General features: G+C 38.7%; 1 protein-coding gene across 1 annotated transcript in view; it reads left to right on the plus strand.

The window, feature by feature from the left end:
- Window positions 1–2,238: 2,238 nt before the first annotated feature.
- Window positions 2,239–14,610, plus strand: part of cdk6 (cyclin-dependent kinase 6) — a 100,772-nt gene continuing 88,400 nt past the window's right edge. The window contains exons 1-2 of the mRNA XM_007903682.1: window positions 2,239–2,333; window positions 3,166–3,301. Of these exons, the coding sequence (XP_007901873.1) occupies window positions 2,239–2,333; window positions 3,166–3,301 (231 nt within the window). The remainder of the gene's footprint in view (window positions 2,334–3,165; window positions 3,302–14,610) is intronic.

Genomic DNA, 14,610 nt, shown 5'->3' on the forward strand with positions numbered 1-14,610 from the left:
CTCCATTGTACATTGATTGTTTTGGTTAGGTTATACCGCCACGCGTATTGAGTTGCTTTGGTTTCAGTTACATTATAGGCTGGGACGCAATGAATGCACTGTGGTTGATCACTGATCCTGTTAATAAATAATGGTTCATTGACACTAAATGCATTGCATAGAAATAGCATCTATTAGTAGAGAAGAAATCATGTGGGAAATTATTTAATTTTGCTACTTATACCAAAAAGCAATGCATTGCTGATAGACCAGCCATCCTACCTCAATGGCAGGACTTAGAAAGGGAGGTTGGTCACTGGGACAAGGGTTTCGTCTCACTGAGCTCTTGTTAACCCTGCATGGGTAAGATGGTTCTAGTTGAATAAATGCCAGAAAGCTTGCCAGACAGGACCCTCAATAGCAAGGTTTGCAGTTTTAACTGGTTGAACTCCAGCAGGACCTCAACACACCCTGGAGTCCCCAAGCATTGGCTCTTGTCAACCTGAGCCTAATTACCTCAGGAATTAGGTAAGTAGGATGCTTCCCTTCAGGGTGAAAGTGTGCATTCCATTGCAGATACAGTAGAATTTCCAATTGCAGGTGTTATACTTATGTGAAACTCTCAGTCTGATGTGGATACTCTTAAGAACGGTAATGGTTTTGGCATGTTTCAGACAACAAGCTGACCAAAAAGAAAAACGGTTGTAGTCTTTTAGGTCAATTTCTTTTGATTTTTATATTCAGAAACATAATTTTGGATTCTTCCTCCAGCCAAGTATATCTAAAGTGATCCATGTGCAGTTCTATTCCGAGACAACTGATGGCAAGAAGATTATTCTTGTTTGTGTTGGAAGGCTAAAATTCAAATCTCAGCCAAATGTTACAGCATGCAGTTCATGATGAAAGATGGCAGCACGATATTGCAAATGAAAGCATTTTGGCTGACAAAAAACACTCTCAAATAGGGTGCTACCCAGAATGTCATTGACATTGATGTCAGATACTTTTATTTTGAGTTTTAAGTATTTTTAATTCTTAGTAGTTACCTTTTACATGATTTCAATCATTATAGTCTGGCTAACCAAACCAACATTCAGATCAGCCAAGTAATATATTGTAATCAGTTTGCTAAACCATGTCTAATATGCATATGTTTGAGATCATTGCAAAACTTTATGAAAACTTTGTGATTTCCTTTGTTCTAACATATTTGATGATGATTAGATGAATATATGTGATCAGCAACATCACCAGCAGCATTAGTGATTTAAATTAACTGATACAGTGTTGCACTGGATTTGTGACCAGAGAGTGAAATCTGTAGCATTTCATAAAGTGCTCCTTATTATGATGGGGAATATCTTATGAAACGCTGGTTTCAACTTTCAAAGTCTCAACTTTGTGATAAGGTGCTATATCAAATGCAAGTATTATTGTTATTATACTGTACTTATAATGTGCAGAAGGAGAGGCATCGAGCTACTTGGTTTCAGTCAGGTGTGTGTTGGTTTGCCCAGTGTGTGGCAGTATAAGCGATTCCACATCAGTTATGCTTTCTTACCTGAGTGTTATCTAGTAATCAGTAGGCCAAAATTCACAAGGTCTTAGCCTTAGGTCCATTGACGTAAAATCTAAGACAGTGTGAAATTTTGAAAAGCAGTCTTAATTTGAGATTTAGTTGAAAACCAATTTTCCACACAAAAAGAATTGCAGAAAATCAGATTCCAAATTAAATCTGAATTGAAGACTGTTTTCAAAAACTCTACACAATCTTAAATTTTATAGCCAAGGTCTCATGCATAAGAGTAGGAGATTTAAAAAAAATAATATTAATAATAATCCTTGAATTTGGTATCGCGCCTTTCATGTCAGGAGGATGTCTCAAAGTGCTTCACAGAATTTATTGTGAAGTGAATGGAGTGACTTGTGTATTTGCAGATGAACACAACAGCCCAATGCGTACAGCAATGTCCCACAAACAGTCATGGAGTGAATGACCAATTTTATTTGGGGGATTCTTGGCCAGGACACTGGGGGAAGACTCCCTTCTATTTTTAAGTAGTGCCATGGGATCTTTAACATCCCCCTGAACGGGCGGACAGAACTTCGGTTTAGCACTTTATCTGAAGGATGGCACCTTCAATAATGTAGCACACACTTAGAACTGCATTGGAGTGGCATCTTATATTATGTGAGTTCAAGTCCCGATGTGGGGGACTCAAAAGGTTTTGCGCCCAGTAAGAGGCACATCAGCAGGTGATGGATTCTGAGATATTTTACCAGCTCCTCAAGCGACACGATACTTGTCTACTACCAGATCTAGTGGATGACTCAATGGTAGCAACAGCATCAGGGCAATAAGGGATGGGCACATCTGTAACAAAATTTTCACACCACGTTTACAATTGTTACAGAATGAATGGAAAGGGAGATTCTGTGGGTACAGAGACAGTGGAAAAATGGACAAATGAAGATGTTATTAAAGCAATAGTAAACCATCTGTCTCCATTTCATATGACACTAAAACCTTAATTTATTACTTCTGAACAAAAGCACCAAATCTAAAGCCAAGTAACCACTTTAAATGGCATGCTTCACAAAAGGGTTTTGCTTCACTTTCAAGAGCATCAGCGGCCATTCAACCCTGAGGGCTTCACTGTCGACCCTGACAGTGAGCTCACCCAACATTCCAAACACACAATTTGCCAGGGATCAAGATCAGAATCATAGCAAATCTTTCTCGTCACAAGTCAATGTGTACTGAGGCGAAATTTTGCTCTTCTCTACTGCCACTCTTGCTGAGATCAACTAATTCAGTGCAGAGCAGAGAAAAACTTGGGACTTTTGGGGTCTGTGTGGCTCAGCTTCACAATAGGCAGTGACCATACCAATAGATTCATCAAAGGATCTATCATTTGGCTTTCAAGCATACTGAAGGTGACACATGACAGTAAGATAAAAAGACAGTAAAGGTACATTTATTTTCAAAGTGGAAAGTTTCAATGTTTGATTGTGAGTGAAGTTGGATGTCTAAGTATGAAGCAAAAGCATGTATTATGCTGAAGCTTCTCTGAAATGTGGATGTTTACCAGAGACTTTACATGAAGATTGGTTTTGGTCTGAATGGTTACCTCCTACTGGCTGTCATGTTACTCATCTTTTTCATTCCTTCATTTTGTTTCTTAGGTTATTTGATGTTTGCATCGTGTCTCGAACAGACCGAGAGACAAAACTGACCCTTGTTTTTGAACATGTCGATCAAGATTTGACTACCTATCTGGAAAAAGCCCCAGAGCCAGGAGTACCTCCAGAAACAATTAAGGTACAACCAAAGCAGCTTTTAATGAAGTAATGTTTCATTTATGACACATTCATATTCATTCACAGAATCGTAGAAATGTCAGCATAGAAGAGGGCCATTTGGCCCATCAAGCTTTTGCTACTGAAATAGTAGTACTGAAATACTCATAGTTTTTTATATATATATATATATATATGACAGTGAGATAAAAAGATTGGAGTAAAACAAGTTATACATTTTCATCCCAAATCTCTGCTCGTTCCCTGTACCGATTTATACTGTTTAAAAGAGCCTGAGAATAGAAACATTTTAGAATAAAGGCAGACGTCTCCTTCCTCCATATTCTGGGAATGATTTTGATAATTGTACTATATTGTATGAACATAGGATTACTTGAAAGTTCTTCCACATTAATCATATCATTATAAGCTTTAAGTACATGGATATTTAAATATAGATTTTTCATCTGAGGCATTTTCTGTTCAGTCACTTGGCAGATCGTAAAATTATGATTTTAACTTACTAAAATCGCGTAATCCATTCGTCATGTACTATAACATTGAAAGTATTGATTTGAAAATTAGTACCACCAAGATCTTGTGTCTCTTGGTAACCACTGCACAAATGTTTTGATAGAACTGAATTTAACTGGGGTTAAATTACTTGATTTAATACTGTCAACAGTGTAAGATTACAATATGTCTTTACCATTGCAGTAAAACCTATAGAAAAATTCCCTTTTTAAAATGTTCAGCAAAATAAATTGTACAAAATAGTGATAATGACATGTTGTACTCTTTTTGCGTAGTCAGGAAATAGGAGCTTATTTGTTCACTTACCCTCATGCATATCATTGATCTTCTAACTTACAAGGGCCTCTTCAAACTGAGATGTGAGTACTGTAGTAACATATTGTAATGGTGTCAACTGAAAATAAACAGTACCACTTTCACCATTTTCTATATTTCACCAAAATAAAAAGATTTGATGATTCACAATTCCATAAAATTGGTTTGAAAAAAAAGACCATGGTTGGGTTTCCATCACTTCCTCTTCTACAATCTGATGGCAATGGAGCCACTCCAGGTGCAAGCCTTTTCTATATTAATGTACTAATACAAGTGAGGCACATTAAGCAATGTGCTTGCTCTCACTGGCACAGTTGAAATGATCCTGGGTCACCAGCACTGTACACCAAGGTGTACGATGTGTGACGCCTTCTTCATTCACTAACATAAGTTAAGTTTTCCATTAATTGATATGTCATTGAGGATCTTCTGGGTGTAGAATTGGCTCATTAGTTCAAGATTTTTTTCTTCTGTGTGATAAGACTCTCCACATACTATTGATTCAATCTTCCTAGAAAACAAAGTATATGATGAGGAGTCCTGTAGCTGTGGAGTCCTGTAGCTCAGTGGTTAGAGCACTCGCTTTGCAAGTGGGTGACCTGAGTTCAATTCCAGGCAGGGCGAAACCTTGGGCAAGTTTTCTTACTCCACACGCTAATAATAATCCCTCCAAAAGCCAAAAACAATAATAAATTGTTCATTTTCAATCTACGACTGGGACATTGCTGTGCGCAATTGGCTGCCGCGTTCGCCCACAAATATACAGTCAATTCACTTTACAGTGTGTTCGGTGAAGCGCTTTGAGACGTCCTCCCGACGTGAAAAGCGCTATATCAAATGCAAGGATTATTATTATTATTATCATACAGTTCTGAATCCAGACTTTGTCTTTGTAAGAAAGTTCAATGCAACATTCAGGGTTAACTTGTGATGATTGCTAAAAATAAAAAAATTACAGCACTTTTGAACAATTATTATGGTTATGTCCAGCAGTATTATTTGTAACCTGGTTTCACAATAATAAATCTAAATGCAAGTTATTATTGTTTGTTGTTCACTGGAACTTTACTGAGCGGTGGATTTTAAGAGTTATTCTGATGTCTAACAACCCAGTTGTAATACACTTTTGGAAGTGCAACATCTCCAAAATGTATTCAAAATCCAATTCTGAGAGTCAGATAATGAGTCAAATCATAGACACCAGAATAATTCCTAAAATCTGTAAATGAAACCAGCATACTAGTTTGATTTTGCTGTAGTTTTGTCAGACTTTGTCTCAAGTTTAACCACAAGCTAGTTTGGATTTTAGATTGCACATCTTGGATTGCACCTTTTTTTCTTTCATTGGAAAACCTAAATGAAGGGCCAAGGTCCACACCGAGGTTGAAAAGTGTGGAAAGTAAATAAACAAGTTATCGCAGAAAGAAGTTGTGAGGAGATTCCAAGCTTGTTTTTTAAAAACTGATAACCTCTTCATATCATGTACACTGATTCATCATGTATCTAGTACCAAATCACCAAATAAAACAAAATATATTGGATGTGAGATGTCAATTAGTATTGGAGCTCACTGCTATGAATGCCACAAGAAGATGATTTCACCAGAACATTGATTTGTACTGGTGCAGTGTAAATCCAAATGATGCAAATTGATTTGGCTCCTACTCTCGTCTCTAGTCTCGCCTCATAAATAAAGTCTCAGAACAATGTAATGCAAATTTACATTGATATAGCGCTTTTCACGTCGGGAGGATGTTCAAGGACTCTGGACAGTCTATGCAGTCTAAGGCTTGTACCCTTAGCTGGAGGGTAGGGGCTGTGGAGGGAGGGGCGGAGATGGTTGAAAGTATGGTCAAAGCGGAAGGTCTTGAGGTGGTCCTTGAAGGAGGCGAGAAAAGGGTTGAGTCGAAGGGACTCCGTGATGGAGTTCCAAAGGATGGGGGCAGAAAGCCTGAAAGCTCGACCACTGATGGTAGGGCAGGTAGGGTAGGGGACGTGCATGATTAAAGCATGTGGCTTTCAAATGGGGTTACAATCCTCTCTGCACTTCCGTTTTCAGTGGTTTTGCCGTTAAATATATTTAATAATAATAACCAATACACCATTTGTTATAGCACCTGTAATATGTCAAAGTGCTTTGCAGACCTTACCCTGTCCTCCAGCCCTTTCTCTCTCCCTCACTCGTGACAACCCTTTCTCTCCCTCACCAGTGATAACCCTTTCCCTCCTTCACCAATGACAGCCCGTTCTCTCTCCCTCATCAGTGCCAACCGTTTGAATACACTGGGAAGATACCTCTTTCCTGAACATCCTTGTGGATATTGACCCTACAAAACGAATTATGGATATGTGGACTGACCCCCTGTCCAAAGCCCTAGCATAAACAAGAGAGACAAAAAAAACACAATTGAAAGCAATGATGCTAATGCAACCTCTTCAATGCACAACACTACAAATAGTTTCAGCTTGAGAGAGATGAAGGTAATACTTCTCTCTGATTGAGGGCCACCCATAATCACTCTTTCCATGTCAAGAAAGATGGCATCTTTGCCTGTGTCAAGAAATTGGAAAACAACGGTGCATCTCAAAGAACAGGAGGATAATCAAATGTCCCATTCCAGAGTTTAATGAGACCAGCACAGGAAAATACAAGTCACGGTGCAGTGGGTTGAGTAGTGCTTGAATACTTGGACTTGATCTCCTGCCATACGATGACCCAATGTGCTTTGACAAGTTTACAAAATATCCAAGTGAAAGATGGTTTTCCCTCCCGTCAGCATTGATCAGCACTGAATTCTCAAACCACCAAGGATGCAGCACGGCTAGTGAGTGGGAGGTACAATGGAGAATTTCCATTTGTCATTTCAAGCCTTTTATTCCAGTCACACATTTTGGCAATCATCAAGAGACTTTCCTAGAACAACCACATCATACCAATAGTAGAAGGAAAGGCGGACATATAGATAATAAGTCGAAGTGAACAGAAGATCCAAATTTAAAAAACAGCGCAGAAGAATTGATGAACTAAAGTGCCTTTTAGAAAACAAAAATAAAGTACAATACTCCAAAAGCTAGAGGACTCATGCTGCCAAAGAACGGTCTAAAAGTCAGCGATCAAGAAATTCTTCAAGATTGTATCTGAAATGGAAACTCCTGCCACAGATTTCCCAGATGTCTGGTAAGTTTATATCACATACTATCTTTCCACCAGTACAATTGTTAGTCAAGATCTGTGCATAAATCTAATAAAAGCAGAGTGCCAAAACTTTAAACCCAATAATTTATATATATCATGCAGAGTTACATTAGTCTATGGTGGTACTGAAAATTTTGTTGTAAACAAAAACTCTCTGTCTCTAGTTTCACAAGTATATATGAATAAATAAGCCTGAGTATTGTCTCTTATGTATCTCCTCAGATGATCCATCGTCTTCCAGTTGCAACCATTTCATGAATCGTAATCGCTTTGAAGAGAGCTGTGGCACAACAGGGGACCAACAACCCAGTGAGCGGACTCATAGCAAAAATATCTACCTAGACAGGGGAGGTCACAAACTGTGTCTAAGTGTTGAGAAGACCCATCATTGGTTGCTCCACAGATCCTGACCAAAGGTATCAGAGATATTGAAGAGTACTGACAGACAAGGAGACACATCAACTACTGGAGGCGGATTCCATGTTTCTTACAACACCCTAACATTTCAGATCATTTGCAGTGGATGGGGCATGCCCACAACATCAGCTATATATGTTCATGCCTGTGTGCATTCTGGCATGGTTCACCTACATACTGCACTACTGTATAGCTAGGCTGTGTAGAGTAATACATAGCTGAGCACAGTTTGTGGAGTAGATGTGCTGTTTGGTCAAAATGTTCACCGTCACTAAAGCATATGCAGAGATCTGCACCAGTTACTCCAGGACATAGCCACTCTGTATATAAATGTGATACTTAAGACTGATAGCTCTTCACCTTGCTGTCTGCAAAGTTCAATCTGATTTTGGCACTATTTCACTTGTGGAACCTCATAACGTTATATCATTCATATGTAGGATGCCCAGCCTGGTACCAGTTCAGACAGTAGAATTATGTCCTCAATGTACACGTTCACATGTTCAGGAAGTGTATTATTAAATAAGGCACCACTCCAATGAAATATACAGTGAGAAAATTATTCACCAATTTTCCATATTAATGCGTGATTTAAGTGTAGACAGATCACAAAATTGGTTCAGACCATTTAATCTAATCCTTCCAGAATACTCAAGCTACTTTCTTCCCAATTAAGTAAGTAGAGACCTGTTTAGGCAAGTAAGAGTGTAAAGTTAAATCTTAATGTGATAATGATAGAGATTAAATTTCCTAGCTGTAAAGTGGTCAGACCAGGGATAAGCAGAAGGGAGGGGTGGATATACAAAAAATAACTCAGAGGAAATCAATCACTGTGTCTTGACACAACATGTGAAAAAGACCTGGATTATTTATAGCATTTAGTTTAGGGTTTATCCGTCCATGAGACTTTCTCAACCAATAACTGCATGAATATTTCTTCTCCAGTGATCGTTGCCTAGTTAGGCTTGATTTTTTTTTTGCATTTTATTGATAATAAGTACCTCGTAGTTAGGTTTGAATTACAAAAATAAAATTGGTCATTCGCTTTGTGGCTGTTTGTAAGACATTGCAGTACATAAATTGACCGCTGCATTCGCCACAAAACACAGTCACTCCACTTTACAGTATATCCTGTCAAGTGCTTTGAGAGATCTTCCTAATGTGAAAGATGCTATACCAAATGTAAGGGTTATTGTTAAGAATAAACAAATAATAATAATCTTTACGTTTGTTATAACGCCTTTCACAATGGGTTGATTTCTCAAAGCGCTTGACAGGATATACTGAAAAGTGGTGTGACTGTGTATATTGTGGGTGAAATGTAAAGATGGAAAACTCCCCAGCAATGCAACCTTAGGAATCGAAAGCCAATGTTTAAATAGTTTGTTTCATTGAATAAAATTTATTGTCGGTCAGGTATATGGAAAGTAATAGTAACTAAACTTTTTTAAAAAAAAATTGAATAGTAACTTGCTGGTGCAAGCAAATATGTATTTATATGCTTAAAGCTTTTTATGTTTAATGTATTTTAAAAATGCTTGATCTTATGGCAATTCTTATGGTTAAAGATTGAAGATATGACAGAAGTATTGGAGAAATCACATTACGGGTATTGCCTCCAGGATCGACATTGGAAACTGAAGCTATAGTCAGTTTCACAGACAATTGTTTTTGTACAGAAGCAAACACAGTAGACTCATAGCAGTTGCAGTCACTGTCACAGATTCCAAGATTACATGGAGACAGACAGATGGGACTGCATTAACTAACACATCAAGAATGCTAGCATTTTATCTTCAATAATCATCACAATTCTATCTGGGTCTAGCTTTACTCTGTTTGTGTACATTTCTGTGTCCAGAATTTGGCAGTTTCTTAAACATAGCTTTAATTTTGAAGCCGTATTTTTCTGTATAGTTCCTTTTAAGAAGTACAAAAATCTGACTTCAAAGCTAAGCCTGAATTCAACAATTTGCCAAATTCTGAATGCTCTAAAATATAATATAACTAGAATAAATATTTGTGGGACATTGCTGGGCGCCTACAAAATATACTTTAAGGTAAATCTTGTGAAGCGCTTTGAGACATTTCAACAACGTGACAAGCTATATCTTCAGTTTGAAGCCAGTCTTCAAATCGCACCCACATGGTCCTTAAATTGTGCTGATATTAATTCTTACTTGATACCCCACTATATAAATGCAATTTGTTGTTGTTCTTATTTATCAAATGCAAGGATTTTTATTATTATTATACATAGAGAAAATCTAGACATAGGCGGAATTTCTCCCGAATAGAGTGGGGCAAGGCAGAGGAATTTGGGGTCATTCCAGAATAGAGGAGAACAGTGGCTGAAGTCTCCACCATTATGAATGTGAATATTGCAGAAATGAGAGACTTTGTGGAGGACCTAGAAACAAAGGCTGCTTTAGAATTCTCTAAGGGAACAGGCAAATTATTGTTTAAATCAGTTTTTCATTCCCTTGAAAAAATAAAAAATAACATGGGAAAAGTGGTTCAACCTTGGCTAACTAGGGAAGTTAGGGAAAGTATAAAATTAAAAGAAGAGACCTATAATACTGCCAAAAAGTGCAGTAAACCTAGGATTGGGAGGGCTTTAGAGAAAAGCAAAGGAAAACCAAGAAACTGATTAAGAGGGAGAAAATGGAATATGAGGGTAAACGAGCTAGGAACATAAAGACAGATGGTAAGAGTTTACAATAAAGAGGAAGAGACTATCAAAAGTGAATGTGGGTCCATTGCAAGCAGAGACAGGAGAAATTATAATGGGGATTAAAGAAATGGCAGACTCATTAACCAAATATTTTGCTTCTGTCTTATGTTAGAGGACACTGAAAACTTACCGAAAATAGAGGGGAACCTGGAGGCTAATGTTAATGAAAAACTTAAAGAAATGAACATCAGTAAAGCAATAGGACTAGAGAAATTGATAGGATTAAAAACCGATATATCCCCTGGACCTAATGGCCTGCATCCTAGGGTTTTAAAAGAGGTGCTACAGTGAGAGTGGATGCTATGTTTTTGATCTTCCAAAATTTCCTGGATTCTGGAATGGTTCCCATTGATTGGAAGATCGCAAACGTAACGCCAATATTTAAGAAGGATGGGAGACAAAAAATGGGGAACTATAGACCAGTTAGTCTGACATCTGTGGTCGGGAAAATTCTAGAATCCTTAATTAGAGACGTCGTCGTGGGATACTTAGAAAATCATGACATGATCAGGCAGAGTCAACATGGCTTTACGAAAGGGAAATCATGTTTAACAAATCTTATAGAGTTTTTTGAGGATGTAACTAGCGGGTTAGATAGAGGGAATCAGTAGATGTGGTGTATTTGGACTTCCAGAAGGCTTTCGACAAGGTGCCACATAAAAGGCTGTTGCATAAGATTAGAGCCTATGGAATTAAAGGTAATATATTAGCATGGATTGGAGAATGGCTAACAGGAAGAAAACAGAGAGTAGGGATAAACAGGTCCTTCTCAGATTAGCAAGATGTGACCATTGGAGTGCCACAAGGATCAGTGCTTGGGCCTCAATTATTTACAGTCTATATCAATGATTTAGATGAGGAAATAGAACTTAACATATCTAACTTTGCGGACGATACAAAGATAGGTAGGAGAGTAAGCTTATGAGGATGACACACAAAGAATGCAAAGGGAAATAGGCAGGCTAGGTGAGTAGGCAAGAAGGTGGCAGATAGAGTACAATGTGGGAAAATGTGAAGTTATTCACCTTCGTAGTAAAAATAGAAAAGCGGATTAGTTTCTAGAGGGACTAGATAGTGTTAGTGTTCCGAAGGATTTGGGTGTCCTTGTTCACCAGTCACAAAAAGTTAATATCCAGGTACGAGGAAGGCTAATGCCATGTTGGCGTTCGTTGCAAATGGGTTAGAGTACAAGAGTAGGGAAGTCTTGCTGCAGTTGTATAAGGCCTTGGTGAGACTGCACCTAGAATATTGTGGGAAGTTTTGGTCTCCTTATTTAAGAAAGGACATACTCGCCTTAGAGGGGGTGCAGTGTAGATTTACTAGGTTGGTTCCTGGCATGAGGGGGTTGACCTATGAGGAGAGGTTGAGTAAACTAGGCCCATAATCTCCAGAATATAGAAGAATTAGAGGTGATCTTATGGAAACCTATAAGATTCTTAAGGGTCTTGACGGGGTAGATGTCGTGAGACTGTTTCCCCTGGTTGGAGAATCTAAAACTAGGGATCATAGTCTCAAGATTAAGGGTCAGCCTTTTCGAACTGAGTTGAAAAATTTGTGGAATTCTCTACCCCAGAAGGCTGTGGATGCTCAGTCCTTGAACATATTCAAGACTGAGGTTGATAGATTTCTAAAGGATAGAGGGACTAAGGGATATGGGGATAGAGCAGGTAAATGGAATTAGATTAGAAGATCAACCATGATCTTATTAAATGGCGGGGCAAGCTCGAGGTGCCGAATGGCCTATTCCTGCTCCTATGTCTTATGGTCTTATGGTCATTGCTCCGATATCTTCTGATTATTTGAACCATCATCTTTCAGTATAACTCCTCAATAATTAACAAAATTTATCATGGTGCTTAAATTGTGCTGAAAGGAATCCTTATGTTGATATTGTAATAGGATGTAAGGCCCAGAAAAACCCACAGCTCTATCATTCTGTCTGCTGTACATTGCACACACAGTCAGCAAGTTACATTAAAGATACCATGAAATAAGAAATTTAACTTTTTGAGCCTCCATCTGAATTTTTAAAAAGATTTTAACATCTGTTGATTATATAAATTCATGTAATAGTCATAAAATTGCGGTTAAAATTACTGTAACTTAAATATTGTGAAATGCAATTAACATAGAAATTGAAAGAAGTGCAGAATTACATTTAGCTTACTGTAGTTGAAGGAACTAGTTGATTATGAAAAGTTTACCATTGTTTGTGGTACTCCACATACACATAAAAAAATCAAAATTACCTTGTAATTAACTGTCAGCCCTCGTGCCACAGCTGCTTGCAAGTAGACCCTCTAGAAAGATTTAAGTGTGTAATAACATATGAAAGTTTGACTTTACACTTGCTTCACGTTATGAAGAATCCAGTTTGTGGTTTCCAATTATTGTTTTCTACACTGGCTGGATAGTCCATTTTAGGAATATGTGAGACCTCTCTGATAGTACCAGAGACCTACTATAATATTGTATTCAAGGAGAAAATTAACCTGAGCCCGCTGACTGGAGGCTAATGGGTGACGACGTCTCTGAAGTCAGCCACAGACCCTTGTCTTGCTTGGGGGGGGGGGGGGGGTTGTGTGAGAACCTGCTGCTTTCTGAACAGACAGATTTCCTTGCTATTGGTCATAATAATGGTTCAATAAAGCATAGGGAGCGACTACCAAATTATACAAAACGAATACACATCTGCTCTGGATTGTGCCTGACCAAAAGAAATAATGTTACTTCTTTTGCTAATTACGGTAGAGAAATACAGGTGACATTTTCAACACAGCAATTTTAATTGCTTAGCACTATTGCCTGCTTTGCTAAGCGTTTAAATGTAAGCGGGGTGGTTGCATGTTGTAACCGCCTTTGCTTTTACTGAATAGTGAGCAATAACTGGATTATTGTTCGGGCCATCATTTGAACCTCCCAGACAACTTGCAACTATCTTAATGAACAAAATAATGGGCCAATCTTCAGAGTGGAGTCTGGGCGGCACATCTGAACAGGCCAGCTCCAACCATTGTCAAAGCCATTTAAGAAGAATTGGCAGAACAGCGTCCCCATTAATTTCTGCACGTCGCATGCTGTCATGCAAGTTACACCAGAGGAAATGACCGTTAAAATGTATGGCTACAGCACTTAGACCTCCCCCCCCCCCCCGAAGTTCTCCCTTAGGTTAAACAAGTGGATACAATTAGCCGCTATCCACAAACAGCTGCAGGATAAAAGGGCCTGTTGCTGGGGCCTCTCAGTACAAGGCTAAAGAGCTGAAGTATAACTGCATCTGGCTAGCGAGCAACAGTTTAGGATATGAACTTTTCCATTGTTCCAATGTTGAGGCCAAGGGAAAATGTTTTTGTTTCTCAGGCTCTGCCCGCCCAAATATTCCACAAGTGTTCTTTTCTACAGTCCTACTATCTCTGAGCTTCACATGCTGATGAAGTAGACCAGATAAGATAATGCAGTTTCTCCGTGTTTTTCCTCAGCCAAACCAAAAAAAATCCATTATTTGGTGATGTGCTGATGAAAAGTGTAGTTTCCCCCCCCCACCCACCCACCACGCGCCCCCCATCCTCAAAAGCTGTAGAATTAGCTGAGCACCTTCTGCGAATTAAAGAGGACCAAACCTGAAATAAAGACCCAGCAGGTCAATCGGCATCAGAAAGAGAACATGAGGGTAATGTTTCGGCTTGGGCTCTGCACCAGAACTGATCAGAGCAGTCTTGAGATGACTCCAAACTTTAACCGGTTTTCCTCTTTCGACTGCTGATCAGTTCACATCAATTTCTGTATTCACAGCAGGCTGTTTTTTTTCCTCTACCGATATTATGAAGTGAAATAGATGTCAGTCTGGCTCAGATAGTAGCACTACTGCCTCTGATCAGAAGGTTGTAGGTTCAGTCCCCACGTCGGGGCTTTAAATTCATTCAGGTTGACTCAGCAATCCAACTGTGTGACACACTTTGAGATCTACTCCGATATGAAAGACTCTATATAAATGTAACTCGTCATTGGGGAAATTGAATTGTTTGGATTGGAGCTAGCATCCTTCGGATGAGGCTTTAAACTGGGGTCTTGTTTGCCTGTTCAGATTAATGATAAGGATCCCATGGCACTATTCAAAAAGTGCAGAGATTCACCT

Source organism: Callorhinchus milii, unplaced genomic scaffold (genome assembly GCF_018977255.1).
Source record: "Callorhinchus milii isolate IMCB2004 unplaced genomic scaffold, IMCB_Cmil_1.0 Scaffold2, whole genome shotgun sequence".
In the NCBI taxonomy this organism is placed as follows: Eukaryota; Metazoa; Chordata; class Chondrichthyes; order Chimaeriformes; family Callorhinchidae; genus Callorhinchus; species Callorhinchus milii.